Source organism: Cherax quadricarinatus, chromosome 78, assembly GCF_038502225.1.
Source record: "Cherax quadricarinatus isolate ZL_2023a chromosome 78, ASM3850222v1, whole genome shotgun sequence".
Lineage (NCBI taxonomy): Eukaryota > Metazoa > Arthropoda > Malacostraca > Decapoda > Parastacidae > Cherax > Cherax quadricarinatus.
In genome coordinates this window covers 18,716,058-18,741,300 of record NC_091369.1, presented here as the reverse complement: position 1 = coordinate 18,741,300, position 25,243 = coordinate 18,716,058, and the positions used below count along the sequence as shown (strand labels likewise).

The following is a 25,243-nucleotide window of genomic DNA, read 5'->3' as shown; positions in this document are numbered from 1 at the left end:
ATCAGGACTGAAGACCTGCACATACAACAGAGAATCATTGCAATTAATGTCAGGCTTGACAAACTAAAGAAGAGACAACTATATGACACGCAGGAACTCTGTGTACCTGACAGAGAGAACCCCCCAACCAACGAACCTACCAGGGGTAATAATTTGCTAGACCTAGTCTTGTGATGAATGGTTTGAAAAACCGACAAGTTGAAGATTGAGACACTTATGCAGCATATGGAAATCTTTATTCAGGAAACGTTTCGCCACACAGTGGCTTCATCAGTCCAATACAAAGAGGAAGGCGTAAGGAGAGGAGGAGAATGAGGTAATCAGTCCCTCAACCTGGAGTCGATGTGTTCAGTCCATCAATCTTGTAGAATGTACATTCTACAAGATTGATGGACTGAACACATCGACTCCAGGTTGAGGGACTGATTACCTCATTCTCCTCCTCTCCTTACGCCTTCCTCTTTGTATTGGACTGATGAAGCCACTGTGTGGCGAAACGTTTCCTGAATAAAGATTCCCATATGCTGCATAAGTGTCTCAATCTTCAACTTGTCGGTTTTTCAAACCATTCATCACAACTGTCAGACACGGCAGCATCATGGGGTCTTATTACAAAGAATTCTTCAACACTTGTTCAACCTTTGAACGAAGACCTACTTCCACTAGTGGATGGTACCACTATGACCCCGCCTCCATCTGCTTCACGTCACCTCACTACAGTATATAAGCCACGTCTACGGCCCTATGCTGTACATTCTACAAGATTGATGGACTGAACACATCGACTCCAGGTTGAGGGACTGATTACCTCATTCTCCTCCTCTCCTTACGCCTTCCTCTTTGTATTGGACTGATGAAGCCACTGTGTGGCGAAACGTTTCCTGAATAAAGATTCCCATATGCTGCATAAGTGTCTCAATCTTCAACTTGTCGGTTTTTCAAACCATTCATCACAACTGTCAGACACGGCAGCATCATGGGGTCTTATTACAAAGAATTCTTCAACACTTGTTCAACCTTTGAACGAAGACCTACTTCCACTAGTGGATGGTACCACTATGACCCCGCCTCCATCTGCTTCACGTCACCTCACTACAGTATATAAGCCACGTCTACGGCCCTATGCTGTACATTCTACAAGATTGATGGACTGAACACATCGACTCCAGGTTGAGGGACTGATTACCTCATTCTCCTCCTCTCCTTACGCCTTCCTCTTTGTATTGGACTGAAGAAGCCACTGTGTGGCGAAACGTTTCCTGAAAAAAGATTTCCATATGCTGCATAAGTGTCTCAATCTTCAGACCTAGTCTTGTCAAATAAGGAAACACTCGTGAATAATCTGGAGATCACTGAAGAGCTTGGCGCAAGTGATCACAAATCCATCACCTTTAGCATTAATTGGGAATGCAAGAATAATGATAATACAGTAAAAATCCCCGATTTTCGTTCTGCCGATTATAATGGACTTAGGGAACATCTGTCTAATCTTGATTGGGGTTATCTAGCTAATGATTTTATTGACGATAATCATACTTATGAATATGAAGGGATCTGCTTTTATGATTGTTTTCTTAATAATGTACACAGTGCCCAGAGTATATACATTCCCCAGAGAGAAATTAGGTCTAATAATAACGATCCCAAATGGGTTAACAGGAGGTTAAAGCATCTATTAGGGGAGAAAAGGGGAATTTATAGGCGCATCAGAAGAGGAGAGGTTAACCTTACTGACCAATATGTTCAGCTTAAAAGAGAAGTAAAAAAGGCGATTAGAAAGGCTAAACGTGACTATGAAATTAGAGTCGCTAATGAATCAAAGACTAATCCAAAGGGGTTCTTTCAAGTGTATAGGACGAAGGTGAAGGAAAAAGTAGGACCTCTGAAATCTGGGAATGGACAGCTGACGGATAATGAACTGGAAATGTGTTCCTTATTTAATGACTATTTTTTGTCAGTTTTTACACAGGAAGATGTAAATGAGATTCCAGTAATTAACAATTATTTAGTTCCTGATGAATTTAAGTTAACTAATATTACTGTCACGAGGGACATGGTTATTAAACAGATAGACAAACTGAAACAAAATAAGTCCCCGGGACCCGATGAGTTGTTTTCAAGGGTACTTAAGGAATGCAAGATGGAGCTTAGTCAGCCATTAACGAGTGTATTCAATGCGTCCATCCTTACCAGTGTTGTGCCAGAGATGTGGAAGATGGCTAATGTGGTTCCTATATTCAAATCAGGGGATAAGTCCACTCCTTCAAATTACCGTCCAATAAGCCTGACATCTATAGTGGGCAAGTTATTAGAATCAATTATAGCTGACATTATCAGAAGTCACCTTGAAGAGCATAACTTGATAAATGAATCTCAGCATGGATTCACGAGAGGTCGTTCCTGCCTGACAAACTTACTGACGTTCTTCAATAGAACATTTGAGGCAGTTGACAGTGATAAGGAATATGATATTGTTTATTTGGATTTTAGTAAAGCCTTCGACAGAGTACCTCACAAGAGACTCTTAAGAAAAGTGGCAGCTCATGGTATAGGAGGTAAAGTTCTAGCATGAACATTAAAATGGTATAAAATACCGACAGATTGTTAGGTAAGACACATATGCAACAGTTAGGTATCTTTATTTCGAAACGTTTCGCCTACACAGTAGGCTTCTTCAGTCGAGTACAGAAAAGTTGATAGAAGCAGAAGATACTTGAAGACGATGTAATCAGTCCATCACCCTTAAAGTTTTGAGGTGGTCAGTCCCTCAGTCTGGAGAAGAGCATTGTTCCGTTGTCTGAAACAATATGAAGTTGAAGTGACAGGATGGAGCTTATATAGTGCCAGGAGGTGAGACGTAGGTTGCAGATTTGGGAGGGCAGGTCCCTCTCAAACCCAGCCGTTCTCACTAGTAGAGGTTGTCGAAGTTGATGGTCTGTACCAAGATACCCTTGTGTTGCAGTGTCTGACAGAATGAACATTAAAATGGTATAAAATACCGACAGATTGTTAGGTAAGACACATATGCAACAGTTAGGTATCTTTATTTCGAAACGTTTCGCCTACACAGTAGGCTTCTTCAGTCGAGTACAGAAAAGTTGATAGAAGCAGAAGATACTTGAAGACGATGTAATCAGTCCATCACCCTTAAAGTTTTGAGGTGGTCAGTCCCTCAGTCTGGAGAAGAGCATTGTTCCGTTGTCTGAAACAATATGAAGTTGAAGTGACAGGATGGAGCCTTATATAGTGCCAGGAGGTGAGACGTAGGTTGCTTTGGGAGGGCAGCTCCCTACGTCTCACCTCCTGGCACTATATAAAGGCTCCATCCTGTCACTTCAACTTCATATTGTTTCAGACAATGGAACAATGCTCTTCTCCAGACTGAGGGACTGACCACCTCAAAACTTTAAGGGTGATGGACTGATTACATCGTCTTCAAGTATCTTCTGCTTCTATCAACTTTTCTGTACTCGACTGAAGAAGCCTACTGTGTAGGCGAAACGTTTCGAAATAAAGATACCTAACTGTTGCATATGTGTCTTACCTAACAACCTGTCGGTATTTTATACCATTTTAATGTTCGACAGTGAGAAGCGATCAAGCGACATAGCTCGAGTGGTGACGTGTGCTTACCTAACACATCGACGATCTCGCCTCTCTCGAAATTACCCCGTGTTGAGTAGTGCTTTGAGTAGTGCTTGCTGGACCTTCGTCTTCCTCTCCACCATCAGGATTGGTGCGTCGGTGGTTGCCGACCGAAGGGCAGGAAGCCTCTTGCTGCCTGAATTCTCTTCGCCTGTTGACTGCACGCCATACAGCCAGTCTCGCCACCACTCAGGATATACAGTGCTCCATCAAGCTACAGTTCACCTCCTCAGTGTCCTGCGCCAGGCAAGTACGTGTGTCTACTTACACGTACTTGCCTAGCTGAGTACTCTCACTTTTTGGCCGATTGTCACCTCCAATTACATCTTTTCGTAATTAGACGATGCCTTCGTTGCCTTCCACCTCCCACCCCCCTTCCACTCTCCCCCAACCTCCCACACCTGCCTCTGCTTCTACTAAATCCAATTCCTTCTCGCTAAACCTCAAATTTTCTAATCCTGATGCCACTATCTGTCCGGAAAATTTATTATATCAGATCACTGGTGCACCTCAACTTAAAGTCTTCAAAACCAACTCAGGCTTCAAACTCCTTCTTGACAAACATTCCTACGAAGCGTACACCTCAAGCGATACCAGACAAAAACTTCTCAACGCAGGCTTCACCATTATTTGGACTCCTGAGCACCGTGCCAAAAGCACAGTCATTGCTAAACACGTAGACTACTCTCTCCTGACAGCCTATGACACAGACAAAGAAGACTTAATAAAAGATATCAGTACTAAGAACAAAGTCTCTGTTGACGATATTTACAGACCAGAAAACTCTACCATTCTCAAAATACGCTGTTCTACTCCTGCTGACGCCTCTACACTCTTCAGTCAAGGAATCTTTGCCAAGACCATCCGCATTCCTCCAAACGCTCTCTTCACTCCGAACTTCCACCCAATCACACAATGTCTTAAATGCTACAAATTCGGCCACGACAAAAACACATGCACATCTACACAAGTCTGCTCCAGATGTTCAGCAACTGGCCACTTCTGGAATACTTGCAACCTCCCCCTTAAATGTTCTAACTGCGGCGGGTCACACACTGCAGTTGCAAATTCCTGCCCTTCTAGAAAGCACATTCTCTCCTCCCTCAGAGCAAACCAACCTCCCTCCCTACCCAACCCCTTCCCTGCTCCTCCCTCCCCTTCCTTACCTCCCTCCCCTTCCACACCTCCCTCCCCTACCCCCAATGCCTGGGCCTCCCCACGCACTTGGTCTACCTCTTCTACTCTACACACATCAAACACCAACACACAGACTACAAGCACTTCTCCTTCTACACCCACACTAGACTACAAAACTAACTGTCAACTTGCCACTGCTGCCCACTCTGCGATGGTAATCTCACAAGCTTACCAATCAGACTACTCACATGTCCTTAACCTAATCTTGTCTGCTAACAATCTTCCCTCTTTAATTATCCCTCCTTCCTGCTTCTCTTCCAAGCCTCCTACAACCTCTCCCTCCTTCCTCTCTCCCACCCCCCCACTTCCTACTCCCACCAGCTCTCCTCCTCCACTACCTCTCTTCACTACTTCTACACCTCCCACCAACACCCCTACTGCTACTGCTACGACCACCCCTCCCCCCACTTCCTTACCCACTTCATCCCCTTCCAAAGCTTCCACTTCCTCACAGCTTACCAAAACTTCCACTTCCTCTGCATCCACCTTCGCCCACTCCACCACAACCAAAACCTCATCCAGGTCCAACTCCACCTCCTCCAGACAAAATCCACTCAAACCTAAACCTACCCCAACTTCTAACGGACAGACCAAAGAACATAAAAACAGATCCATCTCTTCCTCCCCCTCCAGGAAACGGGTCCGTAGCACCTACAAACACACATCCACTGATGGCACCACTATCACGGGCTTTAATCCAAACTCCTCCCCCGACATTAACTTTGCTAAGACGAAACCATTAAATCACGTTTAAGGCGATTCAGTTCAACGTACGTTCTTACTTTACAATTAGACACCTACTGGCCGAGCTCCTTGAAGCAGAGAGGCCAGATATTGTTTTGCTAAACAGTACCTGCCTCAAAGCCCCTCAATGTATCCGCCATTATGGTTATACTGCACTACAGTCCCCCTATGATCCCCACGATGGGGTTGCCATCCTTGTCAATTCCAACATAAAACATGAATTTCTCCCAATCCCTTTTATTCACCAACACTGTCTTGCGGTCAGAATACACACCCACCTTGGCCCCTTTATCTTTTTCACCACCTATGCTCGCCCAAACACTACTCTCAACATACACGACCTCTCCTTAGTCTTCAACTACACCAACACACCAACTTACCTACTAGCTGACATGAATGCCAAACACACTGCCTTTCATCACACCAGTAACAACCAACTTGGTCACCAATTACTCAACTTCACAAACCATAAACACCTAATTCATCTTGGCCCAGACTTCAATACCTTCTTCAACCACACGGGCCAAGGCAAACCAGACATCATTCTGGCAAACCGAGCCAGCTCTCTATTTCAACATTACATCTCACCTGGCCCTATTACAGGCTCTGATCACATCCCAGTCATCTTACACATCTCCTCCAACCCTATCCTCATTCCAACCACACCTTCATTCTCCTACAAGAACGCTGACTGGGATGCTTTCAAACAACACATAGACAATATTAACCTCACCTATGACTACAACAACAAACCTATCTCTGACATCGATACTCAACTTGATCTCATCCAGGACACCATTACACAAGCAGCCAACATCGCAATACCAAAGAAAACTCACACCACTCGTTATTCCTTCAAACCGTCACTCAGAACAAGAAGACTAATTATCTGCTACCACAACCGCTTCCTCTACAACACACATAGATTTAATCAAGTCCGATTAGATCTCACTTACCTTAGAAACAACATTTTACACAGCCTAGACCAAGACCACAACAATCACTGGTCACGACTAATACAACAAGCGGACAGGCAGCGTGTTAAAAACACTAAAGCCTTCTGGAACTTTATCAAAAAAATCAGAGGCACTACTCCCACCAACAAATTCAAACACATCACCCACAACAACACACACATCTCAGACCCACAGGCTGCTACCAACATCTTCAAACACATCTGGGAGAACATCTTCCACGCTCACCCACCTCACCCTAACGTTATTCAACACATTCAGAACATAGAACACTGGAACACTGCACACACACAAGAAACAACACCAGACAGCCACATACATCTAGACACTCTTACCTCCTCCCAAGAACTCGACACTCCTTTCACCAACACAGACATTAAAACTCTCCTCAGACACCTTCCTCCAAAGGCTCCTGGTGCCTCTGGCCTAAACCATATTATCCTGAAACACCTTCCTGACTCTATCATTACTGCCTACACAAACCTCCTCAATGCCTCCCTTGCCTCTGGATACTTCCCTTCCCTCTTCAAAGCTGCTACTGCTATCCTCCTTCCTAAACCCAATAAAGACCACTCTGACCCTAGAAACTATCGCCCTATCAGCCTCCTCGAAACTTTAGGAAAACTCTTTGAAAAACTCATTAATCATCGCCTTCGCAGATACCTGGAACATAATTCTCTACTTTCAGATGGCCAGTTTGGCTTCAGAACACACAGATCCACACAGGATGCCATTAACATCATTCTCAACTACATCCACATAAACACAAAACAAAGAAACAGGACAGCCCTGGTTGCAAAAGACGTTGAAAAAGCTTTTGACACTGTGTGGCACGAGGGGCTCAAGTACAAACTCTGCACTAACTTCAACCTGCCTCTCAATACTCGTAAACTCCTCTGCAACTTCCTAGACGGCCGTACCATGAGAATCAAATTCCAAGGCTGTTACTCTGACTACTTCACACTAAATGCTGGAGTACCCCAGGGATCTGTCCTTTCCCCTACCCTCTACATTTTATACACTAACGACATTCCAACACCTATATACCACAACTCCATCACACTAGCCTATGCAGACGACATTACACAACTTATCACTCATGCCAATATAGATACACTCACACACAAAACACAAAATGAGGTTGACAGGATAGCCATCTGGGAACAAAAATGGAGGATCAAAACCAATGCAGCAAAATCCAGCATTACGTATTTTAACTACAGGAAACGTGATCCTCCATTACCTGTCGAACTCAGAACAGCTGACACCCGCACTTACTTCCCTATCACACAATCTGTCACTGTCCTTGGCGTTAATCTTGACTACCTTCTTCGTTTACACGGACACATTCACTCAAGGCATGCAATAGCTAGTAAGGCCCTTGCGGGCCTCTACAAGCTGAAACATGCCTCTCAACGCACCAAACTACACCTCTACAAATCCCTAATACGTCCTCTGATAACTTACTCTCCTCTAGCCCTCTCTCTTGCAGCAAAAACAAACTTACTTAAACTGCAGCGTGTCCAGAACAAGGCGCTGCGCTGGGTGCTTGATGTCAGATGGGAGGACTTCGCCACAAGCGAGTCTCTCCATGCCCAGTTAGACGTCCCTGCGCTGAATCTGTACTGGAAGAGGCTCAGTGACAGACAGATAGACAAACTTGAGACACGACATGACTACTGGACCTCTCTCCTTGACGAAGACATTCGCAGACCCACAAACCAACACAACCTTTTCTACTCCTTGCATGATCCTGCTCCTAACCCTACTTACAAATAACCTTGGATCCGCTGACAGGTACCTTCTAAGACAGGTACCATTCTCTGACCCACGTTCGCCTTAGCTTTTTTGGGTTAAGACATGACTCAGTTCTGCACTCCTCTCTAGCTCTAAAGGTCGCAAGTCCCTTACTCCCAGCTCACCCCACCGGAGTCCCAACAGAAGAACCGGAATTTCTCTTTTCAATATCTGTCCCACGATCGCCTTTGCTGCTGGGTTAAGCCCTGGCTCTATTTCTACGACTAAGAACACTCCTCTCCAGCACTATTCTTCGTCTGTCCCGTCTTCCCCGCTCATCCCATTTGGGATCTTACCTGAACTTTCGTTCGTTCGTTCGTTCGTTCACTTCATCTCCATATTGTTTCATACTATGGAACAATGCTCTTCTCCAGACTGAGGGACTGACCACCTCAAAACTTTAAGGGTACAACAAGGCCAACAGATTACTTGGATTTATCTCAAGAAGTATAAGTAACAGAAGTCCAAAAGTTATTTTACAGCTCTATACATCACTAGTGAGGCCTCATTTAGATTATGCTGCTCAGTTTTGGTCCCCTTACTACAGGATGGACATAGACTCATTAGAGAACATACAGAGAAGAATGACTAAAATGATTTACTGTGTAAGGAACCTCCCGTATGAAGATAGACTTAAAGCCTTAAATCTCCACTCTCTGGAGAGGCGTAGAATGAGGGGAGATATCATTGAAGTGTATAAGTGGATGACGGGCATAAACAAGGGAGACATTAATAAAGTACTGAGGGTGTCGAACCAGGTAAGAACCAGGAATAATGGATTTAAGTTGGATAAATTTAGATTTAGAAAGGACATAGGTAAGTACTGGTTTTCTAACAGAGTTGTAGATGCGTGGAACAGTCTTCCCAGTGGGGTGATAGAGGCTAGGACCTTGGGTAGCTTTAAGAAGAGACTGGACAAATATATGAGTGGGAGGGGCTGTGTTTGATTGGTGTTAAGGGGTACGGGAGTTATTTCTTGAGTAGCTTTAGGTAGATGTCGTTTTGATAAGGACCTGCCTCGTATGGGCCAGAAGGCCTTCTGCAGTGTTCCTACATTCTTATGTTCTTATGACAGGACTGGGGACAGTTGGTCCCAAAGATGAGGGGGTATTTGTGCCTCCTCCCATGGGAGACTTAGGTCTCAGACACTCCGTAGACAGGCAGCCAAGGCCGAGCCACCACTTGGAAAAGGCCTGGGCCGGGAGAATATCCGTGAATCTTTAATAATAATAATAACACCTTACAACTAACCTTATATCATCTACAACCATCCTACAGCAGGACACCGCCCCTGGAAGTGCTTAGCCAACCAACCCCAGGAATGCAACCAACCTCCATCAGACAACCTGCAACTACCACCTGCAGTCGCAGCCTTACGACCGACCTCTTGCGCAAAAAAAAAGGCAATTGCAAACAGTACATCCTTTCAATTCAGTGGCACACCGGTATGCAAATTGAAGGGCAGGAGGTATACCTCTCTCATGAATTCAGCTTTTCTACAAATTACACAACACACACGCGTATTTAAATTGCACCAAAGTGGATAGGCCACTTACCTTTAAAACCCTACCTACCCCACCACCCTCACAAACCTTTCCAACATTCCATCCATACCCATCCTTCTTCCTCTCCCATCTTACCAAAGCTTTGTCAGAAACTCACCTCACCTCACCAGTGCACCAGAGCCACCATCCTTATGTACAGCACCTGGAGATCACTCACCAGTCTACCAGAGCCACCATCACGAGGCACAAAACCTGGAGATCAATCACCAGTCTACCAGAGCCACCATCATAATGTACAGCACCTGGAGATCACTCACCAGTCTACCAGAGCCACCATCACAAGGCACAAAACCTGGAGATCAATCACCAGTCTACCAGAGCCACCATCACGAGGTACAGCACCTGGAGATCACTCACCAGTCTACCAGAGCCACCATCACAAGGCACAAAACCTGGAGATCAATCACCAGTCTACCAGAGCCACCATCACGAGGCACAAAACCTGGAGATCAATCACCAGTCTACCAGAGCCACCATCACGAGGTACAGAACCTGGAGATCACTCACCAGTCTACCAGCATTGCTTCTGGTGGCGGTGGTGGTGTAGCTCCAGGGGTGGAGGATGGCTTGTCCGTATGAGTGGATGCTGACGAACGCCTGAAAAACAAAGCCTAGTTAGTTCTGTGTAGACTTCTTCTCCCACTCTTTCACTCATTCACTCGGTCCATCCCTAACCTGCTCACATTCCTACTCTTTCTCTATTCATTAATCGCTCTCTGACTCACTCGCTTTTTTCACTCGCTGTCTTCTCCCTTATTATCTCCCACAACATAAATAATGTTAGACATAAAGATGATTTTTTAACTACTTCGGCTGGTTCTCACCAAGACTGAGTGACTTATAAAGGAAACACAGATCATCATTCATTCATTAGCTATTTTGTTAAAGGCTTTTGTACATCAAATGTCAAATGACCCTGTGATGAAAAGGTAGTGTGGGTATGTTTACCTTGTGTAGCAGTGAATGACAGTGAGAGGTTGTTAGTCTAGTTGTCTCCCTACTGGGAGAGTAATGCGAGTATCAGCGCAGCTTAATGACCAAGGTATGAACTACGTCAGTGAGTAGGGTAAACAATGTGAGTCTCCTACTCCTGACTCTCGGTGTCTTATCCTCCTCGAGACACTTGTTTTTTTGTGTTTGGCTATTTAATTTTTCTCTTTTTTTTTTGCCTATATTGACTTCATATTTTTTCCTCATTTCTCTACAACCCGCTGAGTAACATGCTGATGTGTTTCTGGGAATCTCGTGTTTTTCTAGTCAATCAGAAATTGCCTTGGTAAGTATAAGTCGTGAGGGATCGAAGTAGATGTCAGACTCCTGTAAGTGTCTTTGGAAGTGGTTATTCCAACCCTTCAGTCTCTACGAGTGCCAGCAGTTTACATATCCACCGTAACTGGAAGGGCTTTCTGGCTGCCAGTTTGAATCACTGACCTACGATGGTTAAGTTACCTGACAACGCTGGCCAGTAAAGCTGCTTGTTTTGAAGATAGTTCTTGGATCATCATGGTTATTACATCAACAGCGAACGCCACTACCCTTGCTGTATGTTTGTTCCACCAATACTATGAGAATAGAAGCACAACTTAGGTGTTACTCCCATGAGTAAAGCAAAATCTACACACATAAACAGTACAGGCTTAGGAACACAGGATGCAAATCTTCCTAAAAGTCCTTTGGGTGAGCATAGTTCTGAGAATATTGCCTGAGACGCACGTGACTGCCAAATGTTGTTTACTCTCTCTCTCTCTCTCTCTCTCTCTCTCTCTCTCTCTCTCTCTCTCTCTCTCTCTCTCTCTCTCTCTCTCTCCTTTATTGCTTTTACACAGGGATTTACAAAGTTATGTCTAGCCTTCCTAATTTTATTTACAAGCTAAAACCTGCTACCTATATCAGATCATTTGAAAGCCTTTTTTTTTTTATTCGCCGGTACTCTCTCGGCCCGGGTCTTTGCCAAGTAGTGGTGACCCGGCCTTGGCTCCCTATCTGGGGAGTGTCTCGAGACCTAAGTCTCCCATGGGAGGAGGTACAAGTACCTCCTCATCTTTGGGACCAACTGTCCCTAGGCCTAGCCACATTCCCCGCCCTCACGGGGCTCGTAGGGAGAAGCTAGGCCTCTGGTCTGCCATCTGCCCCGCCTCAAAGGGGCTCATGGGGATGGCAGTCTTGTGAGCTGCAGATGGTAGAAGCTCAAGCTTTTTTTTTTTTTTTGAAAGCCTTTTTGTTGTTAAGATATATACAGATGACTGGAGCCATCTGACTGGAGCCATCTGTGGGCTAGCGGTTTTATTTGGCCAACTGACTTTTTTCGATAAAGACAAAAAAAAAAAAATACAATACCGTGACTGGAACAATACTCAAATATCCCGCACATAGGAAAGAGGAGCTTACAACGACATTTCGGTCTAAGTCAGGCCGAAACGTCGTCGTAAGCTCCTTTCTACTATGTGCGGTTTATTTGTTATTTGTGTTTTGTCATTATGCTGAAGGAACATGTTCCAGGTGCGAGTCATTCTAGAAATAAATGATCGCAGATGAAACGATATTCTGGAGAAGAGTACAGTCTGAGTGTAGTTCCTCTTTGTTGCCCGTCTTGTTGTCTAGAAGCTCACTTCTCACTGTTCTCGGAGTGAAGCCAAGTGTGGTACCTTAAAAACATTGACCTTGTACATAACAGTAAGGCTGCCCACATCCCTCCTGTACTGAATGCTCCGCTGAAATAACAGATCTCTTTAGGCTGGGTCCAGGCGAGAGATGAGCCGTCTTGCTCTGTTCTCTATTCTGTCAAAAAAGTCGCAGATGAGACGGAGGACAAGCTATCCAAGAAAGTGGAGTAAACTCAAGGTGTGAGCTTACAACACTTCGACATTCGTCGAAGTGTTGTAAGCTTCCTTGCTGCTTTGTTTGTAAAACATACAATGTGGTTCTTCATTGTCAGTCTGGAGTCAAATTTCACCCCAAGGATATTAGCCTCGTCCCCAGGTACCAGCACTCTCCCATTCATTCTTACTTCTATTCCAGCATTACCATCATGGTGCCTATAGACCATCATTTGTGTTTTCTCAGGAGCAAATGTGACCTGCTATCGTTTTCCCCAGACTGATATAGCTGTAAGCTGGTGATTGATGTTACTTACAACAGCTAGCATTTCCTCTCTTGGATAAGTAAAGGTCAAGAGTACAGTCATCTGCATATACTTGGAATTCTGGGATAACATGACGGTCATTGAAGTAGAATTTCATAGCAATGGCCAAGCACACTCCCTGTTTCACGCTTTCTCCAACAAAGTGTCTTGCAGACTATCCGTTGAGAACTACGCTTAGCGAGTGTCAGGGATCATTTCCCGGCGAGGGTAGAAACATTGGGCGTGTTTCCTTAAATCGGTTGTCTATGTTCCCCTTCAGTAAAATGGGTACCTGGGTGTTAGTTGACTGGTGTGGGTCGCATCCTGGGACAAAAGTGACCTAATTTGCCCGAAATGCTCAGCATAACAAGTAGTTTGTTATAATAAGTAGTTTGTCATGGATGTCAGCTAGGCCTGAATACCTTGTACATGTACTTAAAGAAATAAAGATATTATAATTATTATTATTATTATTATTATTATTATTATTATTATTATTATTATTATTATTATTATTATTACTATTATTATTATTATTATTATTATTATTATTATTATTATATTTACTTTTTTAACACATCGGCCATTCCCACCAAGGCAGGGTGGCCAGAAAAAGAAAAACTTTCACCATCATTCACTCCATCACTGTCTTGCCAGAAGCTTTCCTAAACTACAGTTACAAAACTGCAACATTAACACCCCTCCTTCAGAGTGCCGGCACTGTGCTTCCCATCTCCAGGACTCAAGTGTGGCCTGCCGGTTTCCCTGAATCCTTTCATGAATGTTACTTTGCGCAAACTCCAGCAGCACGTCCATTTACTCTTATCAAATACACTCACGCATGCTTGCTGGAAGTCCAAGCCCCTCGCACACTAAACCTCTTTACTTCCTCCTTCCAAACTTTCCTAGGCCGACCCCTTTCCCGCCTTCCCTCCACTACAAACTTATACACTCTCGAAGTCATTCTGTTTTGTTCCATTCTCTCTACATGTCCGAACCACCTCAACAACCCCTCCTCAGCCCTCTGCATAATAGTTACAGTGATCCCGCACCTTCTAATTTCCAAACTTCGAATTCTATGCATTATATTCACACCACACATTGCCCTCACACATGACATCACTGCCTCCAGCCTTCTCCTTGTTGCAACATTCACCACCCATGCTTCACACCCATATAAGAGTGTTGGTATAACTATACACTTATACATTCCCCTCTTTGCTTCCATGGATAAAGTTCTTTGTCTCCACAGACTCCTAAGTGCACAACTCACCTTTTTCCACTCATCAATTCTATGATTCACCTCATCTTTCATAGAACCAACTGATGACACGTCCACTCCCAGATATCTGAATACATTCACCTCCTCCATACTCTCTCCCTCCAATCTGATATCCAGTCTTTCATCACCTATTTTTTTGTTATCCTCATCACCATACTCTTTCCTATATTCACTTTTAATTATATTCTTTTACATACCCTATCAAACTCATCCACCACCTTCTGCAATTTCTCTTTAGAATCTCCCAAAAGCACAGTGTCATCAGCAAAGAGCAACTGTGACAACTCCCACTTTGTGTTAGATTCTTTATCTTTTAACCCCACACCTTTTGCCAAGACACGCGCATTCACTTCTTTTACAACCCTATCTATAAATATACTGAGCAACCTCGGTGACATTACACATCCTTGTCTAAGGCCTACTTTTACTGGGAAATAATCTCCCTCTCTCCTACATACTCTAACCTGAGCCTCACTATCCTCGTAAAAACTCTTCGCTGCTTTCAGTAACCTACCTCTTATTCCATACACCTGCAACATATTCCACATTGCTCCCGTATCCACCCTGTCATACGCCTTTTCCAAATCCATAAATACCACAAAAACCTCTTTAGCCTTATCTAAATACTATTCACCTATATGTTTCCTTGTAAACACTTGGTCCACACACTCCTTACCTTTCCTAAAGCCTCCTTGTTCATCTGCTATCTTACTCTCCGTCTTACTCTTAATTCTTTCAATAAAAACTCTAACATACACTTTACCAGGTATACTCAACAGACTTATTCCTCTATAATTTTTGCACTCTCCTTTGTCCCCTTTGCCTTTATACAAAGGAACTATGCACGCTCTCTGGTAATCCCTAGGTATCTTACCCTCTTCCATATATTTATTAAATAATAGCTCCAACCACTCCAAAACTATATCCCCCACCTACTCTTAACATTTCTATCATTATCTCATTAATCCCAGCTGCATTACCCCACTTTCATTCTACCCACTGCCTCACGAACTTCCCCCACACTCACAACTGGCTCTTCCTCACTCCTACAAGATGTTATTCCTCCTTCCCCTATATACGAAATCACAGCTTCCCTATCTTCATCCCCCTTTTAACAATTCCTCAAAATATTCCCTCCACCTTCCCAATACTCTAACTCCATTTAATAAGTCTAATCTCCTATTTTTAACTATCAAATCCATTCGTTCCCTATTATTATTATTACTATAATTGATTGTAATCACTGAAAAGGCATAGTATAGAGCCGGTGATTACAAGTGCTTGCAGTTTTGCCAAGAATTCCTGGTGCCAAACTCAGGCGATAGCTCCAGCAATGTCTAGGGCTACAACACACCTGACTTTGGATTCACCCAATGGAGAGATTTAACGGCAGATCATCAACAGAGTGACCTTTTCAAAAGCCATATTGACGGTCACAAAGAAGCAAGTGGTAGTCGAGAAATACTGTCATCTACCGTAAGATTGTTGAATCAAGAATTTTGTTAGTGGTTGACAGGAGGGACACTGGTCGGTAGTTGCTGAATTCCGCTCTGTTCTTCTTTGAGTAGGGACTTTATTTGCTTCTTTCCACAGAGAAAGCCATTTATACTGTGCTAGGCATTGCTGGTAAATGTGAGTTGCTGATACTTTGACGACTTTGGCCTTGTACACATCCCTCCGGTGTTCAAGGCTCTGGTGAAATGACAGATCTATCCAGGTTGGGTCCAGGCGAGAGATGAGGCGTCTTGCTCTGGAGTGACACTGGTCGGTAGATGCTGATTTCCTCTCTGCTCATCTTTTTGTGAGCAGGATCTACATTTGCCTCTTTCCACAGAAAAGGCCATTTACACTGTGCTAGGCAGTGCTAATAGACGCGAGTTAGAGGTGCTGCTAGCTGGTCTGCACTTCTACTCAACAATCTTAGGCTCAACTTGTTTGGCCCCACAGCCTTTTCTTGGTCCAGGGGTTTAAGAAGAGGATACACCTCCTCTGTTTATTGTCACCACTAACAGCTTTGACACAGATCTTGCAGATAGCTAAGGAGGGTTCTTTGCTGGTTCTTTGCAGCAAAGTGTTAGGCAGAGATCAGCGTTCTCCTGACTACTAGCAGAGATGGTCCTATCCTGTCGATTTAGAGGTGGAATAAGTTTATCAGGAAAAAAACCTTGTCTGTCCTTGACCAGGGATCACCAGATTTTGGAACCCACTCTAAGTGATGCCAGTTTTCTTTTTATGTCAGCCTCCCATTTAGAAATGACACACTTTTGAACTCCATCCATATGCCTACAGACTCGCCAGGGCAGGTTCCTGTTACAGGTAGTGGGACGTCTCTTATACCTTCGCCAAACCTTGTACTTAGCAGAAGCAGCCTCTCTACAACGAAAGTCGAACCATGTCTGATCTGTAGGCTTCGTCATACACTGCCGGTGAGGAATTTTCTTGTTGTAGATTAAGGATGTATCCAGTGAAGACATTCACTTGAGTGTTCCAATCGGAGGTGGCGAGCTCAGAGCATAGTGCTGGCCAGTTTCCTCTTTCCCACAGCTAGGTTGTGGGTGTAGCTTCTTCACCTCGTTCGGTTGGAATCTTCAATGTCGTAAGGACAGCCTTGTGGTCAGCTGATCCAACATAGCCAAGGGGGCTGGCAAGTGGCTATTATTTCCGACAGATGACTCACTGCTGGGTCTAGGGAAGAGCCAGAGATGTGAGTAAGGAAATCAACAGTTTTTCATGTCAAACACTGCAAGAAGGTCATCCGAGTCCCTCTGTATAAGATGTTGGATGAGGTCACCATTTACTATCAGGAAGTTGATGGGAGTTTGCATGTTGCTACTGAGGTCTGTATATTGCACTTGCTAATAAAGAGGTAGTAGTGTTTATGCATAGCTTGACGAACATCATTTCTAAGTGAGTAGAGAGGGCAACATCAATGGGCTGAGCATGTACACTTTTAGAGAAGCACAGAGCATCACCTTGTTATTGCCTGTTTCTGCTCATCCATGAGGCGTAGTCTAGCAAAAATTTCCGGAGTCCTGTCGTCCAACAATGTCTCAACAACGGGCAATAATGCCGGGACGTCAACTGTTCTCTCTCTCTCTCTCTCTCTCTCTCTCTCTCTCTCTCTCTCTCTCTCTCTCTCTCTCTCTCTCTCTCTCTCTCTCTCTCTCTATCTCTCTCTCTCTCTCTCTCTCTCTCTCTCTCTCTCTCTCTCTCTCTCTCTCTCTCTCTCTCTCTCTCTCTCTCGCTCTCGCTCTCGCTCTCGCTCTCTCTCTCTCTCTCTCTCACTCTCTCTCTCTCTCTCTCTCTCTTTTTTTTTTTTTTTTTTTTTTTTTTCACATGGTTTGACAAGGTTAAGGATCCCTAGCTTTATTGACAAGCTATTTTTACAGGTTAAGGATTCCTAACTTTATTGACAAGCTAAGAGCTGTTACCTACATCAGCTCATTTGAAAGCATTTTTATTGTTATGAGACATACAAGTAGGGAACAGGATGAAGTTGGAGCCATCTGTGGGCCAGCATTTTCATTTGATCAACTGACGTTATCTCGTTGACATCATTATGCTGAACGAATGTGTTCCATACTCGAGTCATCCTGGGTATGTATGATCTCAGATGGAGTGATGTTCTGGAGAAGGGTACAGCCAGAGTGAAGTTGCTGCTTTCTGCCCGTCTTGTGGCATAAAAGCTTGTTTCGCGCTGTCCTCGAAGTGGATCCAAGTGTGGTATTTTGACAATATTGGCCTTGTACATAACAGTAAGGCCACCCACATCCCTCCTATGTTGAAGGCTCTGCTGAAATGACAGATCCATCCAGGATGGGTCCAGGCGAGAGATGAGACGTCTTGCTCTGTTCTCTACTCTGTCAAGCAGTCGCAGATGAGAGGGGGGAGGGGACAGGCAAACCAAGAAAGTGGAGCATACTCAAGGTGTGAGCGTACTTGTGCCTCGTACAGTATCTTGCAACCCCCTACTGTCAAGCAGATGCGAGATACGGCGAAGTGCTGTAAGCTTCCTGGCTGCTTTGTTTGCAAGATTTACAACATGGTTCTTCATGGTTAGTTTGAGTCAAATTTCACCCCAAGGATATCAACTTCTTCTCCAGGTGCCAACATCCTCCCATTCATCCTTACTACTGCACCAGCATTACCATCATGGTGCCTAGAGACGATCATCATTTGCGTTTTCTCAGGTGCAAATGTTACTTGCCATCTATTTCCCCAAGCTGATATAGGCTCTCAGCTGGTGATTGATGTAGCTTAGAGCAGCTGGCATTTCTTCTCTTGGATAAGTGAATGTCAGTGTACAGTCGTCTGCATATGCATGTGATTCTGGGATGAGATGAAGAAGGTCGTTGAAGTAGACATTCCATAACAGTGGACCCAGCACACTTCCTTGTGGAACGCTTGCCCCAATAGGATGTCTTGCTGATTCCGTTCCATTGAGGACTACACTTAGAGATCTACCATGAAGGTAATCACTGAGGAGACATAGCGTAGAGCCTGCAATTCCCAGTGCTTGAAGTTTTGCTAAGAGGCCCTGGTGCCACACCCCGGTCGAAAGCGCCAGCAATGTCCAGTGCTACCACACAGCTGACTTTGGATTCATCCAGTGACTGGTGCCACTTAGTGGAGGTTTAACAACAGATCAGCAGCAGAGTAACCTTTCCTGAAGCCATATTGACGATCACAAAGTAGTGAGTGGTAGTCAAAAAAAAATCTGTCATTTGTCTTGAGATTATTGTCTCAAGGATCTTACCAGTGATTGACAGGAGTGACACTGGTCTGTAGTTGCTGATTTCTGCTCTGCTCTTCTTTTTGTGAACAGGGACTACATTTGCCTCTTTCCATGGAGAGGGCCATTTGCACTGTACTAGGCAGTGCTGAAAGATGCAGTTAGAGGTGCTGCTAGCTGGTCTGCACATCTTCTCAACAATCTTGGGCTCAACTTGTCTGGGCCCACAGCCTTTTCTTGGTCAAGTGATTTAAGAAGGAAATGCACCTCCTCCTGCCTTATTGTCACCCCTGACAGTTTTGATGCAGTTCTTGCAGCTAGCCAAGGAGGGTCCCTTGCTGGATCAGGAACTTGCATTTTGGTAGCAAAGTGTTCAGCAAAGAGGTCCCATCCTGTCGATTTAGAGGTGGAATAAGTTCATCAGGCAGATAACCTTGTCTGTCCTTGACCAGGGACCACCAGGTTTTGGAGCCTACCCTACCTGATGCTAACTTTCTTTTAGTGTCCAACTCCCATTTAGCAATGGCCCACTTTTGAACATCACCCATATGCCTACAGGCTTGCATGTGCAAGTTCCTGTTATAGGTGGTAGGATGTCTCTTATACCTTCGCCATGCTTTGTACTTAGCAGTAGCAGCCTCTCTACAACGAAAGCCAAACCAAGGCTGATCTGTAGGCTTTGTCACATATTGCCGGTGAGGAATGTGTTCTTGTTGCAGATTAGGGATGTGTCCAGTGAAGGCTTTCACTTGGTTGTCAACATCCCCCTGGAGAAGAGCATTCCAGTCGGTGGTGGCGAGCTCAGAGCAAAGGGCTGGCCAATTACCTCTTTCCCACCCATAGCCAGGTTGTGCGTGTGGACTCCTCACCTCGTTCTGTTGGGATCTTAAGTGTGGTAAAAACAGCCTTGTGGTCAGACGATCCAACGTACCCGAGGGGTTGACAAGTGACTATGCCTTCTGCCAGATCACTCACTACTGGGTCAAGGGAGGAGCCAGAGATATGAGTAGGGAAATCAACAAAGTTTCTCATGTCAAACACTGCAAGAAGGTCATCAAAGTCCCTCTGTATAAGGTGCTGGTTGAGGTCACCAACAATTATAATATGTTGACAGTTGTGTTGTAGCAGAAGGAGTCAATATTTTCCATTAGGAAGTTGATAGGGTCTGCATGTTGCCACTGAGGTCTGTACATTGCACATGCTAGTACAGAGGTACTAGTGTTTATACAGAGCTTGAAGAACATCATTTCAAGATGTGTAGGGGTGGCAACATCTATGTGCTGGGCATGAACACTTTTCGAGAAGCACACAGCAACACCTCCTCCTTGCCCTTGCCCTTGCCTGTCTCTTCTCATCCATGAGGTGTAGCCAGCAATTCTTGCAAAATTTTCTGGAGTCCTGTCATCCAAAACAAGCATCAACAGCTATCATGTCGGGACGTCGAGTGTTCACAAAGCTATGTGTGAGCTCTCCAACATTAGTAATGAAACCTCTAATGTTGGCCGACAGGATGCTGATAGACTGGCTCCTCATGATGAAGTGGTCAGCTTGAGGTGGTGGGTGTGTAGGGAATGTAAGGTGCCTGCCCTTGAGAGAGGTAGGGTACTGAGGCAGCTGCAGGGATGTAGGTCTGTGGTCTTGTATAAGGCCCAACCTCCACCTGCTGGGCTGGGATAGGAGTAGCTGAGTGAGTGACGAGAGTGTTTACCAATTCAGAGATCCTGCTGGTTTGTTCTGAGAACAGGTCTCTAAACAGGTGGCCCTGTCTGTCAAGTTCCTTTTTCTTCCGACACTGGTCCTCCTTATGTCCTTTCTTGTAGCAGTAGTTACACCTGGTATCTCGCAGGCAGTTGTTGGCAGAGTGCCCTTCCGGTGACAGCGAGCACAGCCTAGGTGCCTGGGAGGGTGGACTAGGATTTGTTGTACCTCCTGTGTTTCGCAGATTTGTCCTCGGATTCTGCCGCTGGAACTGTGTTAGTGGAGGAGGGTGAGACGGCTGTAGATGTCTTCCTCCACCACGTCCTCCTCCACGTCCTCTACCCCGCCCTCTACCAGTTCTGACAGATGTGTCCCTGCTGTTCGTACTTCGGCGCAGCAGGTGATCAGGTTCAGTGATAGTTCCCTGATCACTAACTGCCACCGTTCTCTGGTGGAGAAACTCCTGGCTCAGAGCTTGCTGTCGAAGCACTATTACCAGATTCTAGAATAGTATCGGCAGGTGTGCTGACAGGTGTAGGATCAGAGATGGTATGTGCACTGTCAAGTAGACTGGCAGTGGCTGGAAGCAGAGATGTCAGGTGTAGGAGAATTAACAGATCCAAGGCTTCCCACGTTGCTGGGAAGAGGATTTGTTCCTCTGTGGTGGTCAGAGGAATTGTGTTAGAATTCCCAAAGGTAGTGTTTTGAACTCTGTCAGTCTGTGGGACCTTAGCGATGACAGAATTCCACCAGATGTTTACCCCTGAGTTAAGCTCAGTGTGGGACTTCCAGTCTTTGTCAATAGTGTCGCCATCAGCTGAGCAGCTTACGTCACTTAATGTAGGCTTGCACTGACCTTCTACAATAGCTTGTAGGTTATCTAATGATTTGAGGAGCTCATGAAGTGCTTCAATGTGATGGATTATCTTAGCTGCAACTTTACAACACAGCCCAAGAGGGCAGTCTTGATCTTTGGACAGGAGTCCCTGAGGTAGGACTTCTGAACCCTCCTCCTGTAGCTCCAGGCTTGTATCCACATATACCACAGGATTATGGATATCCTTAAATTTTCTGAAATTTTCAACCTGGCTGCAACAAAATTCTTCTTCTGGAGTGCAATCTGTGGTAGGCGTAGTTGGAACAAGTAGGCTCCTTACATCCAAGAAGATCCTTGTCCCTTGTGGTATACCCACAAACACTGCAGTATCTACTGGGACAATAGCCAGATAGCGTAGATAATCTTGCTATTTTGCGGTGTGAAGTCATCCCAGAGGAGGCTCTCTCTCTCTCTCTCTCTCTCTCTCTCTCTCTCTCTCTCTCTCTCTCTCTCTCTCTCTCTCTCTCTCTCTCTCTCTCTCTTTTTTTTTTTTTTTTTTTTTTTTTTTTTTTTTTTTTTTTTTTTTACACAGGGTTTGACAAGGTTAAGGATCCCTAGCTTTATTGACAGCTATTTACAGGTTAAGGATTCCTAACTTTATTGACAAGCTAAGAGCTGTTACCTACATCAGCTCATTTGAAAGCATTTTTATTGTTATGAGACATACAAGTAGGGAACAGGATGAAGTTGGAGCCATCTGTGGGCCAGCATTTTCATTTGATCAACTGACGTTATCTCGTTGACATCATTATGCTGTACGAATGTGTTCCATACTCGAGTCATCCTGGGTATGTAAGATCTCAGATGGAGTGATGTTCTGGAGAAGGGTACAGCCAGAGAAGTTGCTGCTTTCTGCCCGTCTTGTGGCATAAAAGCTTGTTTCACGCTGTCCTCGAAGTGGATCCAAGTGTGGTATTTTGACAATATTGGCCTTGTACATAACAGTAAGGCCACCCACATCCTCCTATGTTGAAGGCTCTGCTGAAATGACAGATCTATCCAGGATGGGTCCAGGCGAGAGATGAGACGTCTTGCTCTGTTCTCTACTCTGTCAAGCAGTCGCAGATGAGGGGGAGGGGCAGGCAAACCAAGAAAGTGGAGCATACTCAAGGTGTGAGCGTACTTGTGCCTCGTACAGGATCTTGCAACCCCTACTGTCAAGCAGATGCGAGATACGGCGAAGTGCTGTAAGCTTCCTGGCTGCCTTGTTTGCAAGATTTACAACATGGTTCTTCATGGTTAGTTTGGAGTCAAATTTCACCCCAAGGATATCAACTTCTTCTCCAGGTGCCAACATCGTCCCATTCATCCTTACTACTGCACCAGCATTACCATCATGGTGCCTAGAGACGATCATCATTTGCGTTTTCTCAGGTGCAAATGTTACTTGCCATCTATTTCCCCAAGCTGATATAGCTCTCAGCTGGTGATTGATGTACCAGAGCAGCTGGCATTTCTTTCTCTTGGATAAGTGAATGTCAGTGTACAGTCGTCTGCATATGCATGTGATTCTGGGATGAGATGAAGAAGGTCGTTGAAGTAGACATTCCATAACAGTGGACCCAGCACACTTCCTTGTGGAACACTTGCCCCAATAGGATGCCTTGCTGATTCTGTTCCATTGAGGACTACACTTAGAGATCTACCATGAAGGTAATCACTGAGGAGACATAGCGTAGAGCCTGCAATTCCCAGTGCTTGAAGTTTTGCTAAGAGGCCCTCTCTCTCTCTCTCTCTCTCTCTCTCTCTCTCTCTCTCTCTCTCTCTCTCTCTCTCTCTCTCTCTCTCTCTCTCTCTCTTTCTCTCTCTCTCTCTCTCTCTCTTTCTCTCTCTCTCTCTCTCTCTCTCTCTCTCTCTCTCTCTCTCTCTCTCTCTCTCTCTCTTTCTCTCTCTCTCTCTCTCTCTTTCCATCTCTCTCCCACTGACTTGTGTACGATTATAGTCTCGCAGCAGGATGTCTCGTAGAGTTCTGGTCTCTGGTTCACTGAAGGCCTGAGATCCAATGTATTCTGGGGAACAGGGACGGTCGCTTGAGCCTGCCTCTGAGAGTAAGTACAACAGTGGCGGCGTACATCAAGGGCGGGATTCAGTAGGAACGTAGTACAGTAGTAGCATTGCACAGACAGGACAAGTACAGTAGTGGCAGTCACATCAGAGAGCAGGACAGCAGGGCAGCAGCAGGAGCAGCAGGGCAGCAGGAGCAGCAGGAGCAGCAGGGCAGCAGGAGCAGCAGGAGCAGCAGGAGCAGCAGGGCAGCAGGAGCAGCAGGAGCAGCAGGAGCAGCAGGAGCAGCAGGGCAGCAGGGCAGCAAGGCAGCAGGACAGCAGGGCAGCAGGGCAGCAGGGCATAGTAGGCACATCACAGATGCGGATGAAAAGAAAAATAAAACGTTGAATTGTATTCAATGATTCTCCTCTATTAGTCTCTATAAACATTTCCACATAACTATGTTTGTGTTCAGAAGTAAACTAGTGACTGAGTCCATACAAACTCCTGCGTTTGATTATATATCTACAAGTGTAATTTTGTGTCACTGTTCATATAAGTACCTTTTAACTTGCACGAATCAGTGATGACATGAATTCAGTACCTGTGTTTGTGTTCATAGTCATGTCTGTGTACTTGTCCATCTTGATACAGAAATCTGTGTCAAGATAGAGGTGTACACATTTTGGATGAATTAGGAGTTACTTGGCAAAAACTAGAGCTTTAATTACAAAGGTCAATCACCGATGTCAGTGCTTATCTGTTTCAGTATCAATTTCTAAAGGACCACTTCTTCATAAGTCCAAGTTAATTTATTTAACGATGAACCCGGCTACTGTGTTGTACCATCTCTCTATAACAAGCACTGAGCAGTGCAGCTCATCTGATTTTTCCCTACACTTAACGAGCTGATAAAGCATTTAGCAACTGTCTTCAACATATAAGAGAGGATCAATAAGCATGTATCAGTGGACACTGAACCCCCAGACGCTGTCCTGCCATCGCAGGTGAAATCAGTGTATTCTGTTACTACAGCAGAAACAATACAACAATCACAGATATTGAATGCAAATTTATTAAATAAATTTTTGTTTTACCTGTGATAAAAAATGATAAAACAGTCAACTAAAATTGTAATTTACTGTTAAAATTACTCTGTTTTAGCATATTTTAATTACTGTTATCTTTTATCTAAAAAGCTAATGTTGTTATATATCAAAGCATAAATTATTTACTTTATAAATAACATCAACATAATCACAAAGGAAAAATAATTAAGCAATGTCGAACTTGTAAACTCTGCCGGTAAGTTATTATTTAAGTATATGCTTAAACAGAAGTTTGAAAATCCATGATATCTGATGGGAGGTTTGTTGATGTCAGTGAGGAGCACTTGATCCAGGGAACTGTTCAGTACCTGACATCCTAGATCTTGGATAAAACCTATGAAGGAACGAAATGTATTTATCATCATAGGTCTAGGGTATTTGTGAATGGCAGAGAGTGTGGAATCATGCCATCCTAAGTTACTACATGACCCAAAACTCTCATTTCTGAGAAACTGACGTTTAGAGAGCTTGACTTTGAGTTCAACGTCAGTTAATTTTTACAAATACCCACTCAAG

General features: G+C 44.5%; 1 protein-coding gene across 2 annotated transcripts in view; it reads right to left on the bottom strand.

Annotated features, from left to right (window-relative positions):
* LOC128701483 (carboxypeptidase B-like) overlaps positions 1 to 25,243 on the bottom strand; it is a 176,863-nt gene that overhangs the window by 25,993 nt on the left and 125,627 nt on the right. For both annotated transcript variants that reach the window (XM_070101749.1, XM_070101750.1), the window contains exons 9-10: positions 23,559 to 23,674; positions 10,430 to 10,519 (exon numbers count right to left, since the gene is read on the bottom strand). In XM_070101749.1, the coding sequence (XP_069957850.1) occupies positions 10,430 to 10,519; positions 23,559 to 23,674 (206 nt within the window). The remainder of the gene's footprint in view (positions 1 to 10,429; positions 10,520 to 23,558; positions 23,675 to 25,243) is intronic.